Source organism: Oryza glaberrima, chromosome 3 (assembly GCF_000147395.1).
Source record: "Oryza glaberrima chromosome 3, OglaRS2, whole genome shotgun sequence".
NCBI classification, from domain to species: Eukaryota; Viridiplantae; Streptophyta; class Magnoliopsida; order Poales; family Poaceae; genus Oryza; species Oryza glaberrima.
In genome coordinates, this window is record NC_068328.1 from 2,677,159 (window position 1) to 2,688,356 (window position 11,198).

At 48.0% G+C, this 11,198-nt stretch overlaps 2 protein-coding genes across 3 annotated transcripts; one reads left to right on the plus strand and one right to left on the minus strand.

Annotated features, from left to right (window-relative positions):
- Positions 1-282: 282 nt before the first annotated feature.
- LOC127768171 (uncharacterized) lies at positions 283-3,072 on the plus strand. The gene is made up of 4 exons (XM_052293708.1): positions 283-876; positions 1,450-1,671; positions 1,934-1,965; positions 2,273-3,072. The coding sequence occupies exons 1-4, from the start codon at positions 765-767 to the stop codon at positions 2,849-2,851; spliced, it is 945 nt and encodes a 314-aa protein (XP_052149668.1). The 5' UTR covers positions 283-764; the 3' UTR covers positions 2,852-3,072.
- A 1,163-nt stretch (positions 3,073-4,235) lies between these two features.
- On the minus strand, positions 4,236-11,097 carry LOC127766743 (inorganic phosphate transporter 1-2). 2 transcript variants are annotated; one of them, XM_052291878.1, is made up of 3 exons: positions 9,827-11,097; positions 6,543-6,732; positions 4,236-6,147 (listed from the first exon to the last, which is right to left on the minus strand). In XM_052291878.1, the coding sequence occupies exon 3, from the start codon at positions 6,125-6,127 to the stop codon at positions 4,541-4,543; it is 1,587 nt and encodes a 528-aa protein (XP_052147838.1). In that variant the 5' UTR covers positions 6,128-6,147; positions 6,543-6,732; positions 9,827-11,097; the 3' UTR covers positions 4,236-4,540. The 2 variants fall into 2 exon arrangements, with proteins under 2 accessions (XP_052147838.1, XP_052147839.1); XM_052291879.1 differs by lacking the exon at positions 9,827-11,097 and having other exon boundaries at positions 6,543-6,897.
- Positions 11,098-11,198: the final 101 nt, after the last annotated feature.

An 11,198-nucleotide genomic window follows, 5' to 3' on the forward strand; every position in this document is an offset into this window, starting at 1 on the left:
GCCAGCGGTGATGGAGGTGGATAGGGCTATCAACGAGCCGAGCTCGAGCGAGCTTTCATGTGTAGGCTCGAGCTTGCTATGGACTCGAGTCGAGCTCGAGCCGAGCCCAGGTTTGCCGCAAGCTTGAAGTCGAGCTCGAGCTCGGCTCGTTCGAGCTTCGAGCTTTTCTCGAGCCTACCTGATGTAGTGAAATACTAGAACTGTGATGCATGATTAGATAGGAAAAAGTAATACTAGTGCTCCTATGCAAGCCGCATAGTCGCACACTAGTAGTAGTACTAGTACTACCAGCCATGCTCTTGTTGGGACTTGGGAAATGGGACAACAAATGCACTCTGCCACTGGCAGTACTAGTGCTCAGTACTAGTACTAGTAGAGAATATGGCAGTACTAGTGCTCAGTATAGTAGAGAATTTAAACGAGTTAAGAGAGAGAGGGAGGAAATATACAGGACAAGTAACATGTGCTAGATGCTGAGGCTCGCTGAGCTATTCGAGCTCGGCTCGGCAGGCTCGCGAGCTTAAAGTCAAGCTCGAGCTCGGTTTGAATCTTAGACGAGCCGAGTTCGAATCGAGCTCGTAACGAATCAAGTTCGAGTAGCTCGCGAGTCTCGAGCTTTTTTTACAGCCCTAGAGGTGGATACGGGCGCGGAGAGGTGCGGGGACGCGGCCAACCACCTCCACTGCAGATCAGAGGAGGCCGTCACCGGAGGCGATGCCAAGCGGCTGCGCAAGGGCAGCGGCGACGACGACCATCATCAGTATATGGACGACGACGACGACTACGGTGACGACGAGCCACCCTCCAATCCCCTCGACTCCTACCGCGAGGACTGGGTTGAGATCTACGGCAAAACAGGATCTTTCGAGGACGAAAGTGAGTTTTTTTAAACAAAATCCCTTATGCAGTTCAAGGAGTATTAATTTACACTTCCCGTATTTAGCACATTTGGATGCCCTTGATTCAACAGTGGCGGCAGCGATTCGTGCTAGGTTTATAGTAGTTGAGTTTGATTTTGATGCGCTGGGAATTGCAGTGGGTGGGGGTAACAGGGATGAGGGATGAAGACAGCTAAAAACAAATTCGCTGCTATTTTCTTCTCTGCAATGACGAATGTTTGTGTTTGAGAATTACTTCATTCTGAATTTCCAATCACTTTACCCCCCCCCCCCCCCCCCCCCCAATCGATGTGTGGCAAACTGGCAATTATGTAATCCGATGTCAATCATTCACAACACCACATGTTTAGAGACCAATGTAGCACATAACCACATGTTTTAAATTGCTCTCACATAAACACGGGTATTCAATCCAAATAACAGAAAACAGCATATGTATTAGGGTGAGAATTATCTCATTCTGAATTTCCAATCAATTTATAACCACTTGATGTGCGACAATTATGCAATCTGATTTTGTCAATCAATTTATATTTATATGTGTGTGCAGCGGAAATCTTGCCGATGCGGCATACGGACGGGCCAATATGGCCAGAGTCTTGGCCGATGAACCTGCTACAAGTCTTCTCGGTTAAAGTGGTGGAGGTTATGGGGGACCTCCAGTGGCCGCTGGATGTCTATGGTGTTGTCGCCGTGCGCGACTCACTGGATCGCAAGAGGAACATCCTCTTCTGCCGCGAGAGGGACGACTGCCAGACCTTACTGCAGGCATGTTCCTTCCTACCATTGCTTTGATGCTTTCTATTCTCCGTCATATTTTTTTGTTTCGATTTTATTCTTTCAATATCAGATCCGCCATCAGCACATTGCAAACATAAACTTTCAGATATCGTGACAAAGTCTTGCTGCTATTGTGCACAAATTTTGACAATTTGACCCTTTGCAGAAACTATTTTTACAAATGAATCGCTGCCAAAACTTATTTCAAATCTGACCCTTTTGCTCAACACCAAATCGTGTGGCGCTGAATTTAGACACCTCAGCGCTAAATAACATGACGCTGAATGTACGTTGGCACGCTGACTTAGTCTTCCATCCGCCGTGGCATGGCATTCAACGCCAGCTGACGTGGCGCTGAGGTGTCTAAGGTCCGCGCCACACGATTTGGCGTTGAGCAAAAATGTTAGATTTGAAATAAGTTTTGGCAGCGGTTCATTTGTAAAATTAGTTTTTGCAAAGGGTCAAAATGTCAAATTTTGTGGCTATTGTGTACCATGCTAAGTTGTTTCTTACAAATCTGTTGGATTGAGGAGAAACAATTAATACATTGTTGAACAGGCATGTTAATTTATTTGTGGCATGCATACCTGCAGGATTCATCATCTTTGGTGCTTACAGGCCCTAGTCGAGCTGTCGTAGTGTTGGATCCTGTTGTTTTTGAGGTTGACCTCAAAGTAAAGGGTAGGGTACCAGCATCTCAAGACAAGGTTTTAAGCTACCATGCGTTTGTCTATGCTTACCTGACAAACAATGGCTTTGCAAGAAGAGAGGTAGAGTCAACCGAGCACAGCACGTTGGAGTTCACATTTGCACATCTCGCATATGCAGTGGAAGCAACCATCATAATCCATGTCGTCCAAGGATCGACCGATTTCAGGGCCCGTTTCAGCGCTCGCACCACTGGCATTGACGAAGACGTGGTGCTGCTCGACTCTGGTGATAGGAAGGTGGTTGTCGCCGATGATGGGCTCGTCGTGTTGCAGCGGCGCGTCGTTGTGGTTGAGGAGAAAGGCAAGCTGAACCTCCGTGTTGAGGCTTCAGAGAATGGCAGTGACACAGTTGTTGGTAAGCAGATGAGCTTCAGTGCTAGGCCGGCCTTGAGAAGCGAAGGTCGTTTCGTGCTTGGCTTCTGCACCATGTCGGTCATCGTCGCTTGGTCAGTGCTTCCATAGATGATTAGTGTGTGTGTGTGTGTTTGATGGTAATTGGTCTGCAATATGCTGTGCTGATCTCAACTAAGCTAAGCTAAGTGACTATGAGAACTTCTTAACTGTAGGAGTATTATATATACATTCAGTAATCTGACCAACTGGTTTGAGATGCTCCTTTGTGAACTTTGTGGTGAATTTTTGAGTGTGATGATCATGATGAATATAATGTGGGAACTGGGAAATATAGCGTTTGGTGCTGAAGCAGAACCATTAATTATGGATTGTGATGAATCCTTTAATCTCTTTAATTTGCGGTTGCGTGGCTGCAAAGCTGCCATTCTGTATTTGTTGCAATGGCAAGGAACAAAATGTTGAAATAACTCCCTTTTGGAATAAGAAATCTGGAATAGTATGGTCAGGGGAACTGTTACTCTGCATTATTTGTAAGCGCAAAAGGGCAAACTTGTCCTTGAAAAATCAAGACCAGCATATAACCCATTTTATTACGACGAAAGATACGTTTGTTCAGTAATAGCAATACCAATAGCAACACTCCCAAAATCAGGAAGAGCAACAGCAATACCCGGTCACATGGCATCAGTAATGAACGTTCAACACTCCCAAAATCGAGGCGCCCGCCGCCCGGCGGTGTAGGGCGCCCCGACTGCGGCGAACACAAGCAGCGTCGTTGCCGCCCCACGCCACGCCAGCAGCATATGCACTGGTTGCCCACGATGTCCGTGAGGTCAGACTTGACCAGCCGCAGTTGCCTCACGAAGAGGATGAACCCGAAATCACCCGATTTTGCACGCTACGTTGTCAGCGGCGAGTCAGAGAAAACAATCGGTTGACACTCCAGTCAGCCATGGAATTAAATACGTCACAACCGCGCAAGCCCGCAAGCGGCAAGCGGACCACCTCGATCGGCCGCGGGCGACCAAGGCACCAAGCAAGGCGGCTCGGCGGATGGGAGATGAGCCTTCCACAGCCAACAGCAGCCGACAGGACGTACGCCTACAGCGGAGCGCCCCCCGCGCCCCCCCGATGCCCAAGCGTTTTTTAGCCGCCAGTCACGAGCCGACGCCGCGACGAGCACGGCCGCGGATTCCTCGCGAGCCCCGTGACCGTCGTCCGCGTGACGCGGTTACCACTTTACCCTGTAGGCTTGGGCGCTTGGCGCGCTCCGCGGCCCAATCCCAACGCAGTCCATGACGCCGCGAGAGGCTAACCTAAAACATCCGAGCGGGCGTGACGAGGTGGCCCAGTAGAACTAATGAACTATTCGGGCCAGGAGGGATAGAAGGCCGAGTGCGAGAACACTTGGCGTTGGGATCTTAAAAAAAATCACGATATGCATTGCATAAATTTAGGTGACTAACATAACAAACCAGAAGAAATTAGTCAATTGAAAATAACGAAAGTGTAACAATATTATTAGCGGTTTGCAAAGCCGCTCACGCCATTTACAATACAATTGAAATGAATGTATGCCATTTATATCAGTTGCAGGGAAAGTTCACAAAATCTCACAAACAAGTTTAATTGTTTCAACCAAAAAAAAAAGAAAGAAAGAGAAACCCCACAAATCCACAACTGTAAAAGGAGAGACACTACAAAAGTATACAAAACTAGATTAAGTAATCACACCAATAGAGTAATAAAGCATACATTTTTTTCAGTCACTCACGTCGAGACGGCATGTTTATGACATCACGCTTGGGCGATCGCTTCTTGGGCGGTCTCGTCGACGACGTTGTCCTTGGACATCTCCTCCAGCGACAAGCCCTTGGACTCCGGCACCAGCAGCGTCATGAGCATACCGAGGAAGTTTGTGCCGGCGAGCACGAAGAGCGCGTTCCGGATGCCGATGCCGCGGGAGTATCCCGCGTCGGGATTGTGCTGGTCCTGCGCAGCGTACAGGAACCCGAACGCGCCGATGATCGCGCCGGCCTTGCCGGACGCGGCGGAGATGCCGTGGCACGTCGACCGGAGCCTCGCCGGGAAGATCTCAGCCGGCACGATGAAGGTGGTGCTGTTGGGCCCGAAGTTGGCGAAGAAGAAGGTGAGTGCGTAGAGCACGACGAAGCCGGTGTGGTGCGCCGGGTGCGTCCAGTGGTCGTAGGGCACGCCGAGCGCGAGCATGAACACGGTCATCATGAAGAAGCCCATGATCTGGATCCAGAACCTGCCGACGATGTCGATGAAGGCGACGGTGAACCAGTAGCCCGGGATGGTTCCGCAGAGTGCGATGAGTGCCTGGGCGCGGGAGATGCGGTAGAGTTCCTCGAGCGCGTTCATGGTCTTCGCCGGCGGTATCCACCCGACCTTGCTGAAGATGTCCTTCTGGAACAGGTTCTGGCTGTAGAAGGCGATGTCGAGCAGGAACCACGTGCTGGTGGTCGCCAGGAGGTGCATCCCGTGGCGCTTCATGAACTGCCGTGAGAAGAGGCCCCAGGTCTCCCCGGCGACCACCTGGCTCTCGACCACCTCCGGCCGCTCCTCGATCTCGGCGTGGAGCACCTTGGACATGTCAGCCGCCGCCTGCTTGGCGTTGCGGGCGACGAGCGCCGTGTACCGCGCCGTCTCGGGCATTTTCATGCGCCAGTAGTAGGTGAGCCCAGCCGGGATGGTGCCGAACATGAGGATGAGCCGCCACGTGTAGTCAGCCTGCGGCGCGAGCGACGCGGCGGGGTTCTGGGCGTACGACGGCGCCGGGTACGCGTGACGGAAGCCGGCCGAGACGACGAGCGCGACGATGGCGCCGAAGAGGATCCCGAACCCCTGCATGGCGAACACGGCGGCGATGAAGGCCCCGCGGGTCTTCTTGCTCGCGTACTCCGACATGATGGTGGCGCTGAGCGGGTAGTCGCCGCCGATGCCGAAGCCGAGCCAGAAGCGGAAGAAGCAGAGCGTGGCAATCACGCTCTTGGGCGTGTGGCCAAACGAGAGACCGGAGGCGATGGAGCACACGACCATGAGGATGAGCGTGAATCCATAGACGCTCTTGCGGCCGAGCTTGTCGCCGAGCCATCCGAAGAAGAGCTGGCCGGCGAGCGTGCCGCAGAGCGCGACGCCGGTGACGGCGGACGACACGTTGGGCGGGAGTGTCCCTGGGTTGGGCTTGGTGATGTCGGTGTAGTAAAGGCGACCCAACAGCTTGGTGACCAGCGCGATGCAAAAGAGGTCGTAGGCGTCTGTGAAGAACCCCATCCCGGCGATGACGATCGCCATGAAATGGTACCATTGCGTCTTGGCCTGGTCGAGCTTGACCAAAACGTTGAGCTGCGATCCCGCCATGATGATCTTTTTTCCTCAAGCTGCAAAGTTATAAGCTTTGCTTAGTACAGACAACATATCACAAAAGAATAGAAAATTCTTCACCTAGGCATCTCCATTTATATCTGACTAGATCGTTGAATGTTAATTGAACAGAGAAATTTCAGGTTTCGCACTGTTGAGATTGAGAATTCATGATTTACCGCTCAGTAATTGAAACTTCAATAGATAGGGGTGTGTCCATTTTTAATGCGTACTGTACTAAATAGTAGAAGCACATGTTTACACAACTAATCTTATTGGCGGGTAATAATATTACGCATATGATTCAACAAATATTCAGTAGAACGTTTCCTGAATATGCTAAACCGCAACACTAATTAATCTAGCATCTCTGCTAACATGGAACTCAGATGCAGGAGAGAGGGTTGCGTACCTTGGGAAGATTGAGGATGGGTTGACTCCGGAGAGAGAGCAGAGGGGATCGCTGTGTGCTCTGTTAGTTTCCTCGTCTCTGTTGCCATGGTGCTGTATATATAGCCGCAGCGCAGTCCGGACAGGATACAGACAGGGCATGGTTGCAGAAAAAAGATTTTCTTTCTACTGCATTGCATGTACCGTACATACTGTAGATTGCAAGCAGATAGTGACATATATTGTCTTTAAAATGCCCGTACAGAAGTCAAATGTTATTCTATTTGCAGGATCGTGGAATGTGAAATTAACTTTCAACTATCTATGCATATCAGCGTATGGCCTCCCACTGTTTAGAATTCTACGGTGTCAGGATCGGCTGGGCAGTGACAAAGCTATGCATGCAAATAGGGTCTTGGTCTTGAGCAGTGATCATTTGGTTAAGTCCTACACCATCAGTTTCCGATTTCATATTATAAGTCGTTTAGCCTTTTCTCTAGTTAAACTTTGATAAGTTTGATCAAATTTATAAAAATATTAGCAACATCTAAAATACTTAACTAGTTTAACATTGAATATATTTTCATAATATGTTTGTTTTGTGTTTAAAATAGTACTATATTTTTCTTTAAACTTAGTCAAACTTAAAGAAGGGTTGTTCAGATTGTAGCCAAGATAAATCTAAAATTTTGGTAGTTTGACAATATTACTAAAATTTTGGTACGATTTCTTATATATTTATCAAAATTTGGCAAGAAACTAAATAGATACACATATTTGACAACTCTATAAAAAATGGTATGGTTTAAAATAGCATCAATCTGAACAAGCCTGAAGTTTAATTAGAAAAAGATCAAACGACATACTCCCTCCATCTACTTTTGATAGTCATATTTCATCTTGCCACGCAGACCAAGGATAAGTAATTCTACTTATCATTCATTTAAACATGCTACTAGTTATTTCTCGTAAACAAACGATTCATTAATATTAACATTTCTCAATACCCATGTAGCCAATCATGCGTGGAAGAATGGGGAGTCATGCATTAAATCCAAGAAAGTCATTAAGAGGATAGGTTGTTGGATTGAAATATGACTATCAAAAATAAATTTTTTAGATTTGGAAATATAACTATCAAAAGTAAATGGAGGGAGTATAATATAAAACAGAGGAAACATCCGGGAAGTTCCAGAATAAAATCTTGGCAATTGCCTGCTGATGTCATTTGGTGTCTTCAACGGTTCAACTACTAATCGAACGATGGTGGAATAAACTCAAAAAACTTGGTAAATAGATCTTAATTAGAAAAATTGTACCTGTGTTAGTACGTTTATGGGTTTATACTAGGGGTGGATGTCGAGCTGGTTCAGCTCGGCTCGGTCTGGCTCGTTAGGATAACGAGCTAGCTCGGCTCGGCTCGTTATCCTAACGGCTCGGCTCGTCAACAAGCTCGAGCCAGCTCGTTAAGCTCGCGAGCTAGGGGCGAGAGACGTAGCCGGCGAGCACGGGGAGGAGGGGAGAAGCTTGACGGCGGAGGAAACGAGCTCGAGCTCGCCGGCGACCACAGGGACAGGGAGGAGCTCGACGGTGGAGGGGATGAACTCGACGCAGCTCCGCCGGCACTTGGAGGAGACGAGCTCGAGCTCGCCGGCGGCGTCGGGCGCTGGATCGCTGAGGGAGAGGCGGAGATCGGCGACGGTGGGCGCTCGATCTCCCGACGGCGGCGGGCGTGGGGGATAGGCGGAGACCGGCGGCGGCGGGCGCTCGATCTCCCGTCGGTGGCGGGCGCTGGCAGGGGAGAGGAGGAGACCGGCGGCGGCGAGCGCTGGTGGGGGAGAGGCAGAGACCGGCGGTAGCGGGTGCTCGATCTTCCCGCCGGCGGTGGCGGCGGCGGCTGGAGGAGAGACGGAGCGGGAGCGACGGTGGCGGCGGCTGGGGGAGAGGCGGAGCGGCGGCGGCGGATGGGGGAGAGGCGGAGCGGCGACAGCGGCCGGGGAAGAGGAGGAGCGGCGATGGCTTCGGAAGAGGCGCGGCGGCGGCGGCGGCTGGGGGGAGAGTGGGGAATTGAGTGAGGACTAGGGTTTGCAATGTCTTGGGCTTGAGCCTTTTTGTTGTATTGGGCTTTTGGGCTGTGATGAGTCTAGCTCGTTAAGGCTCGCGAGCTAGCTCGTTATCTCTAACGAGCTAAAATGCCAGCTCGGCTCGTTAGAAAATTCAAACGAGCCGAGCCGAGCCTGTCACGAGCCGAGCGAGCTAACGAGCCATGAGCTTTCTGTCCACCTTATACTCAACCTTCAGTCCTTCAGACAATGCGTTAGGGACACATTTGTGAGTTATCAACATGTATGCGATGCCATAAGATTAGTCAAACCCACTGTTTCCCTTCTATGGTTTTCCTTCTTGCAATCACAGTTAATTAGCATAACAGCGGATTACGACGTTTAACATCTGATAACCACGGACGCAGACAGTGCTAGGTTATTATATCTCCTTGGTTTAATATAATCAGGGTCAACGCGAGAAAAGATCCGAATATGCCTGGGAACCTTGTCAGTTGTCATAATCTTTAATTTGTGTTGGGCTAACACGACCGTAATTAGAAAGGTCAAGAAACTTAATTTAGAATGATCTTATTGCTCTGCTATCGTTGCCAGATTGGATGCAATGACTACAGTTACGGTTAGCTCACGTTACCAAGTTTTCTCCTTAAAAAAAAGTTGAGCAGCTCACAAACCCCTGTCTCTGATTTTGATTTTCTTCTCTTTTCTTGAGAGTTTTTTAAGAAATACTCCAGTCTCCTACCACCGAAAACATGGCTTCCTCTCTCCTCTTCCTATTGGCTTCCTGGTAGGTATATCATATTTTACTTGGTTCATGGTTGGATAAGCCCAAGTCAGCAAAAGCGAAAGAAAGAGAATCTTTTTTAATCTAGGACAAAGCAGAAAGATAACGTGAAGTCAGCTCATCATAACCCCAAAAATCATTAAGAGAAGTACTCCATATGTGAAGAAATGGTACTATCTAAGATATGGGTATGCAAATAATCGCAAGATTGAAGTGGCTAAATTCTCACCAGAATAAATTTAAGAAAAAAGTGTGGTTATAATCAGCTTACTACTACAATAAGCATCAGAAAGACGGACAGACTGGGAATAGGAACATTCCATGTATATGCGTTGCATGGTCATGATAAACTCATGATCAGCTAAGCTTGTCCTAATGGTGCGGCTCCATGATTTGTTTCTATTGCTGGACATCAAGCTAGTCATCCATATCACGATAAATTAAGAGTTTGCAGGTTACCTTCAATATGAGCAGACTTTTGGCCTATCAGCTGTTGCCAACTCACGTTTCTGTAAGAAAAATGCACTGTTTTCAACTGGGATAAAGAAAAGATGCATAGCTCTTAGCATCTTCTTGCCAAATCAAAAAACAAAGCCGCCTTGCCAAGTCAAAGATACATGGAATATATGCAACTCATATAAACAAAGAGCTGCAACTGTATTTTGTAATGCAACTAGGTGAAAGTATGCAAGTCCTACTGGCTGTCTGCCCAGCTGTTCACGAGAAATGCAATTTCTTAAAACTAGCACGTGTAATAAATATTTTTGAAGAATATCACATATTAATACTTGCAGGAAAAATCCATAACATCCCTTTTACAGAAGATTACCATCCTTTTTTTCATTTAAAGAAAGGTGAACTTACCCTGAACCATAGCTACAGATGAATTCACCTGGCGTATCCTGGTGCCACCTATACCTATAACAATTCCAAAACCATTTTAGAAAACCTCTTCCATGAAAACCAAGATGGATTTTGCTTACATAGGTGGTAACTTGAATGCCCTTGTTTGAAGAAGCTTCTAACCGCTGCAGCTACTCTCAGAATCTCCAACCCCAAACAGTCTAGATAAGTCCAAATTTCAAGACTTAGTAACTACAGAATCCAGAAAACAAACTAGTAACCTCCTAACTTCTCCAGATTCTCACCATTTACTTCTTAGCCTAGATGGCGCTATCTTGTGCCTTTTCCATCTCCCATGGTCCTAATGTGACAACCACAGTTAAGCTCACACGGTGCATTGCTTCCGTCTCTACCAGTGGTATTTCCTCAACCTCTCTTCTAGCACCACCAACACAGATTCACCACTGCTGACATCGTCTCTTTATCTCCTTCCGTCACAAAATCCTTTCTCTCTTGCCCCCTTCTCAGCTTCCCCATTCCTGAGAAGCGCCGCCATTGTGTTACACACGTTGTCGACAACCGTCATAGAGCACTCCATTCAAATTCACTTGCATCAGGAGACATTCCTTGCCTCCATGCTCCTTTTCCCCCGAACCTCCTTAATTTTCTCCATGGCCGAAGAACACTGGCCTTCACCATCCTCCCCTACCCGACCATTTCGCTTACTAGAAGGCTAGACCTGTTCTTGTCTGCCAACATCCTCATCATTTTCGCCTCTTCAACAATTTCAAAAGTTGGTTGATGTATTTTTAAACGGTACAAAAGTTTTCGGTGAAAAACTTACTAGAGCATGCAAAAATGAACCTTTTCCTTTTCAGTTTGTCCCATAACTCATTTTCAATTATTAGCACCTCCAACAAAGGAGAATGTACTGTCCATAATGTTCCTTACAATTACTAGTGCATCTGCCCTCGCTATTTCATGGTTT

Bases quoted from the DNA above. Each gene is read 5' to 3' on its own strand.
- LOC127766743 (XM_052291878.1), bottom strand. From the start codon at position 6,127: ATGGCGGGATCGCAGCTCAACGTTTTGGTCAAGCTCGACCAGGCCAAG.
- LOC127768171 (XM_052293708.1), top strand. From the start codon at position 765: ATGGACGACGACGACGACTACGGTGACGACGAGCCACCCTCCAATCCC. The intron at 1,672-1,933 runs GTTCCTTCCTAC...CGCTGAATTTAG, and splicing joins CCAGACCTTACTGCAGGCAT to ACACCTCAGCGCTAAATAAC. The intron at 1,966-2,272 runs GTACGTTGGCAC...GCATACCTGCAG, and splicing joins TAAATAACATGACGCTGAAT to GATTCATCATCTTTGGTGCT.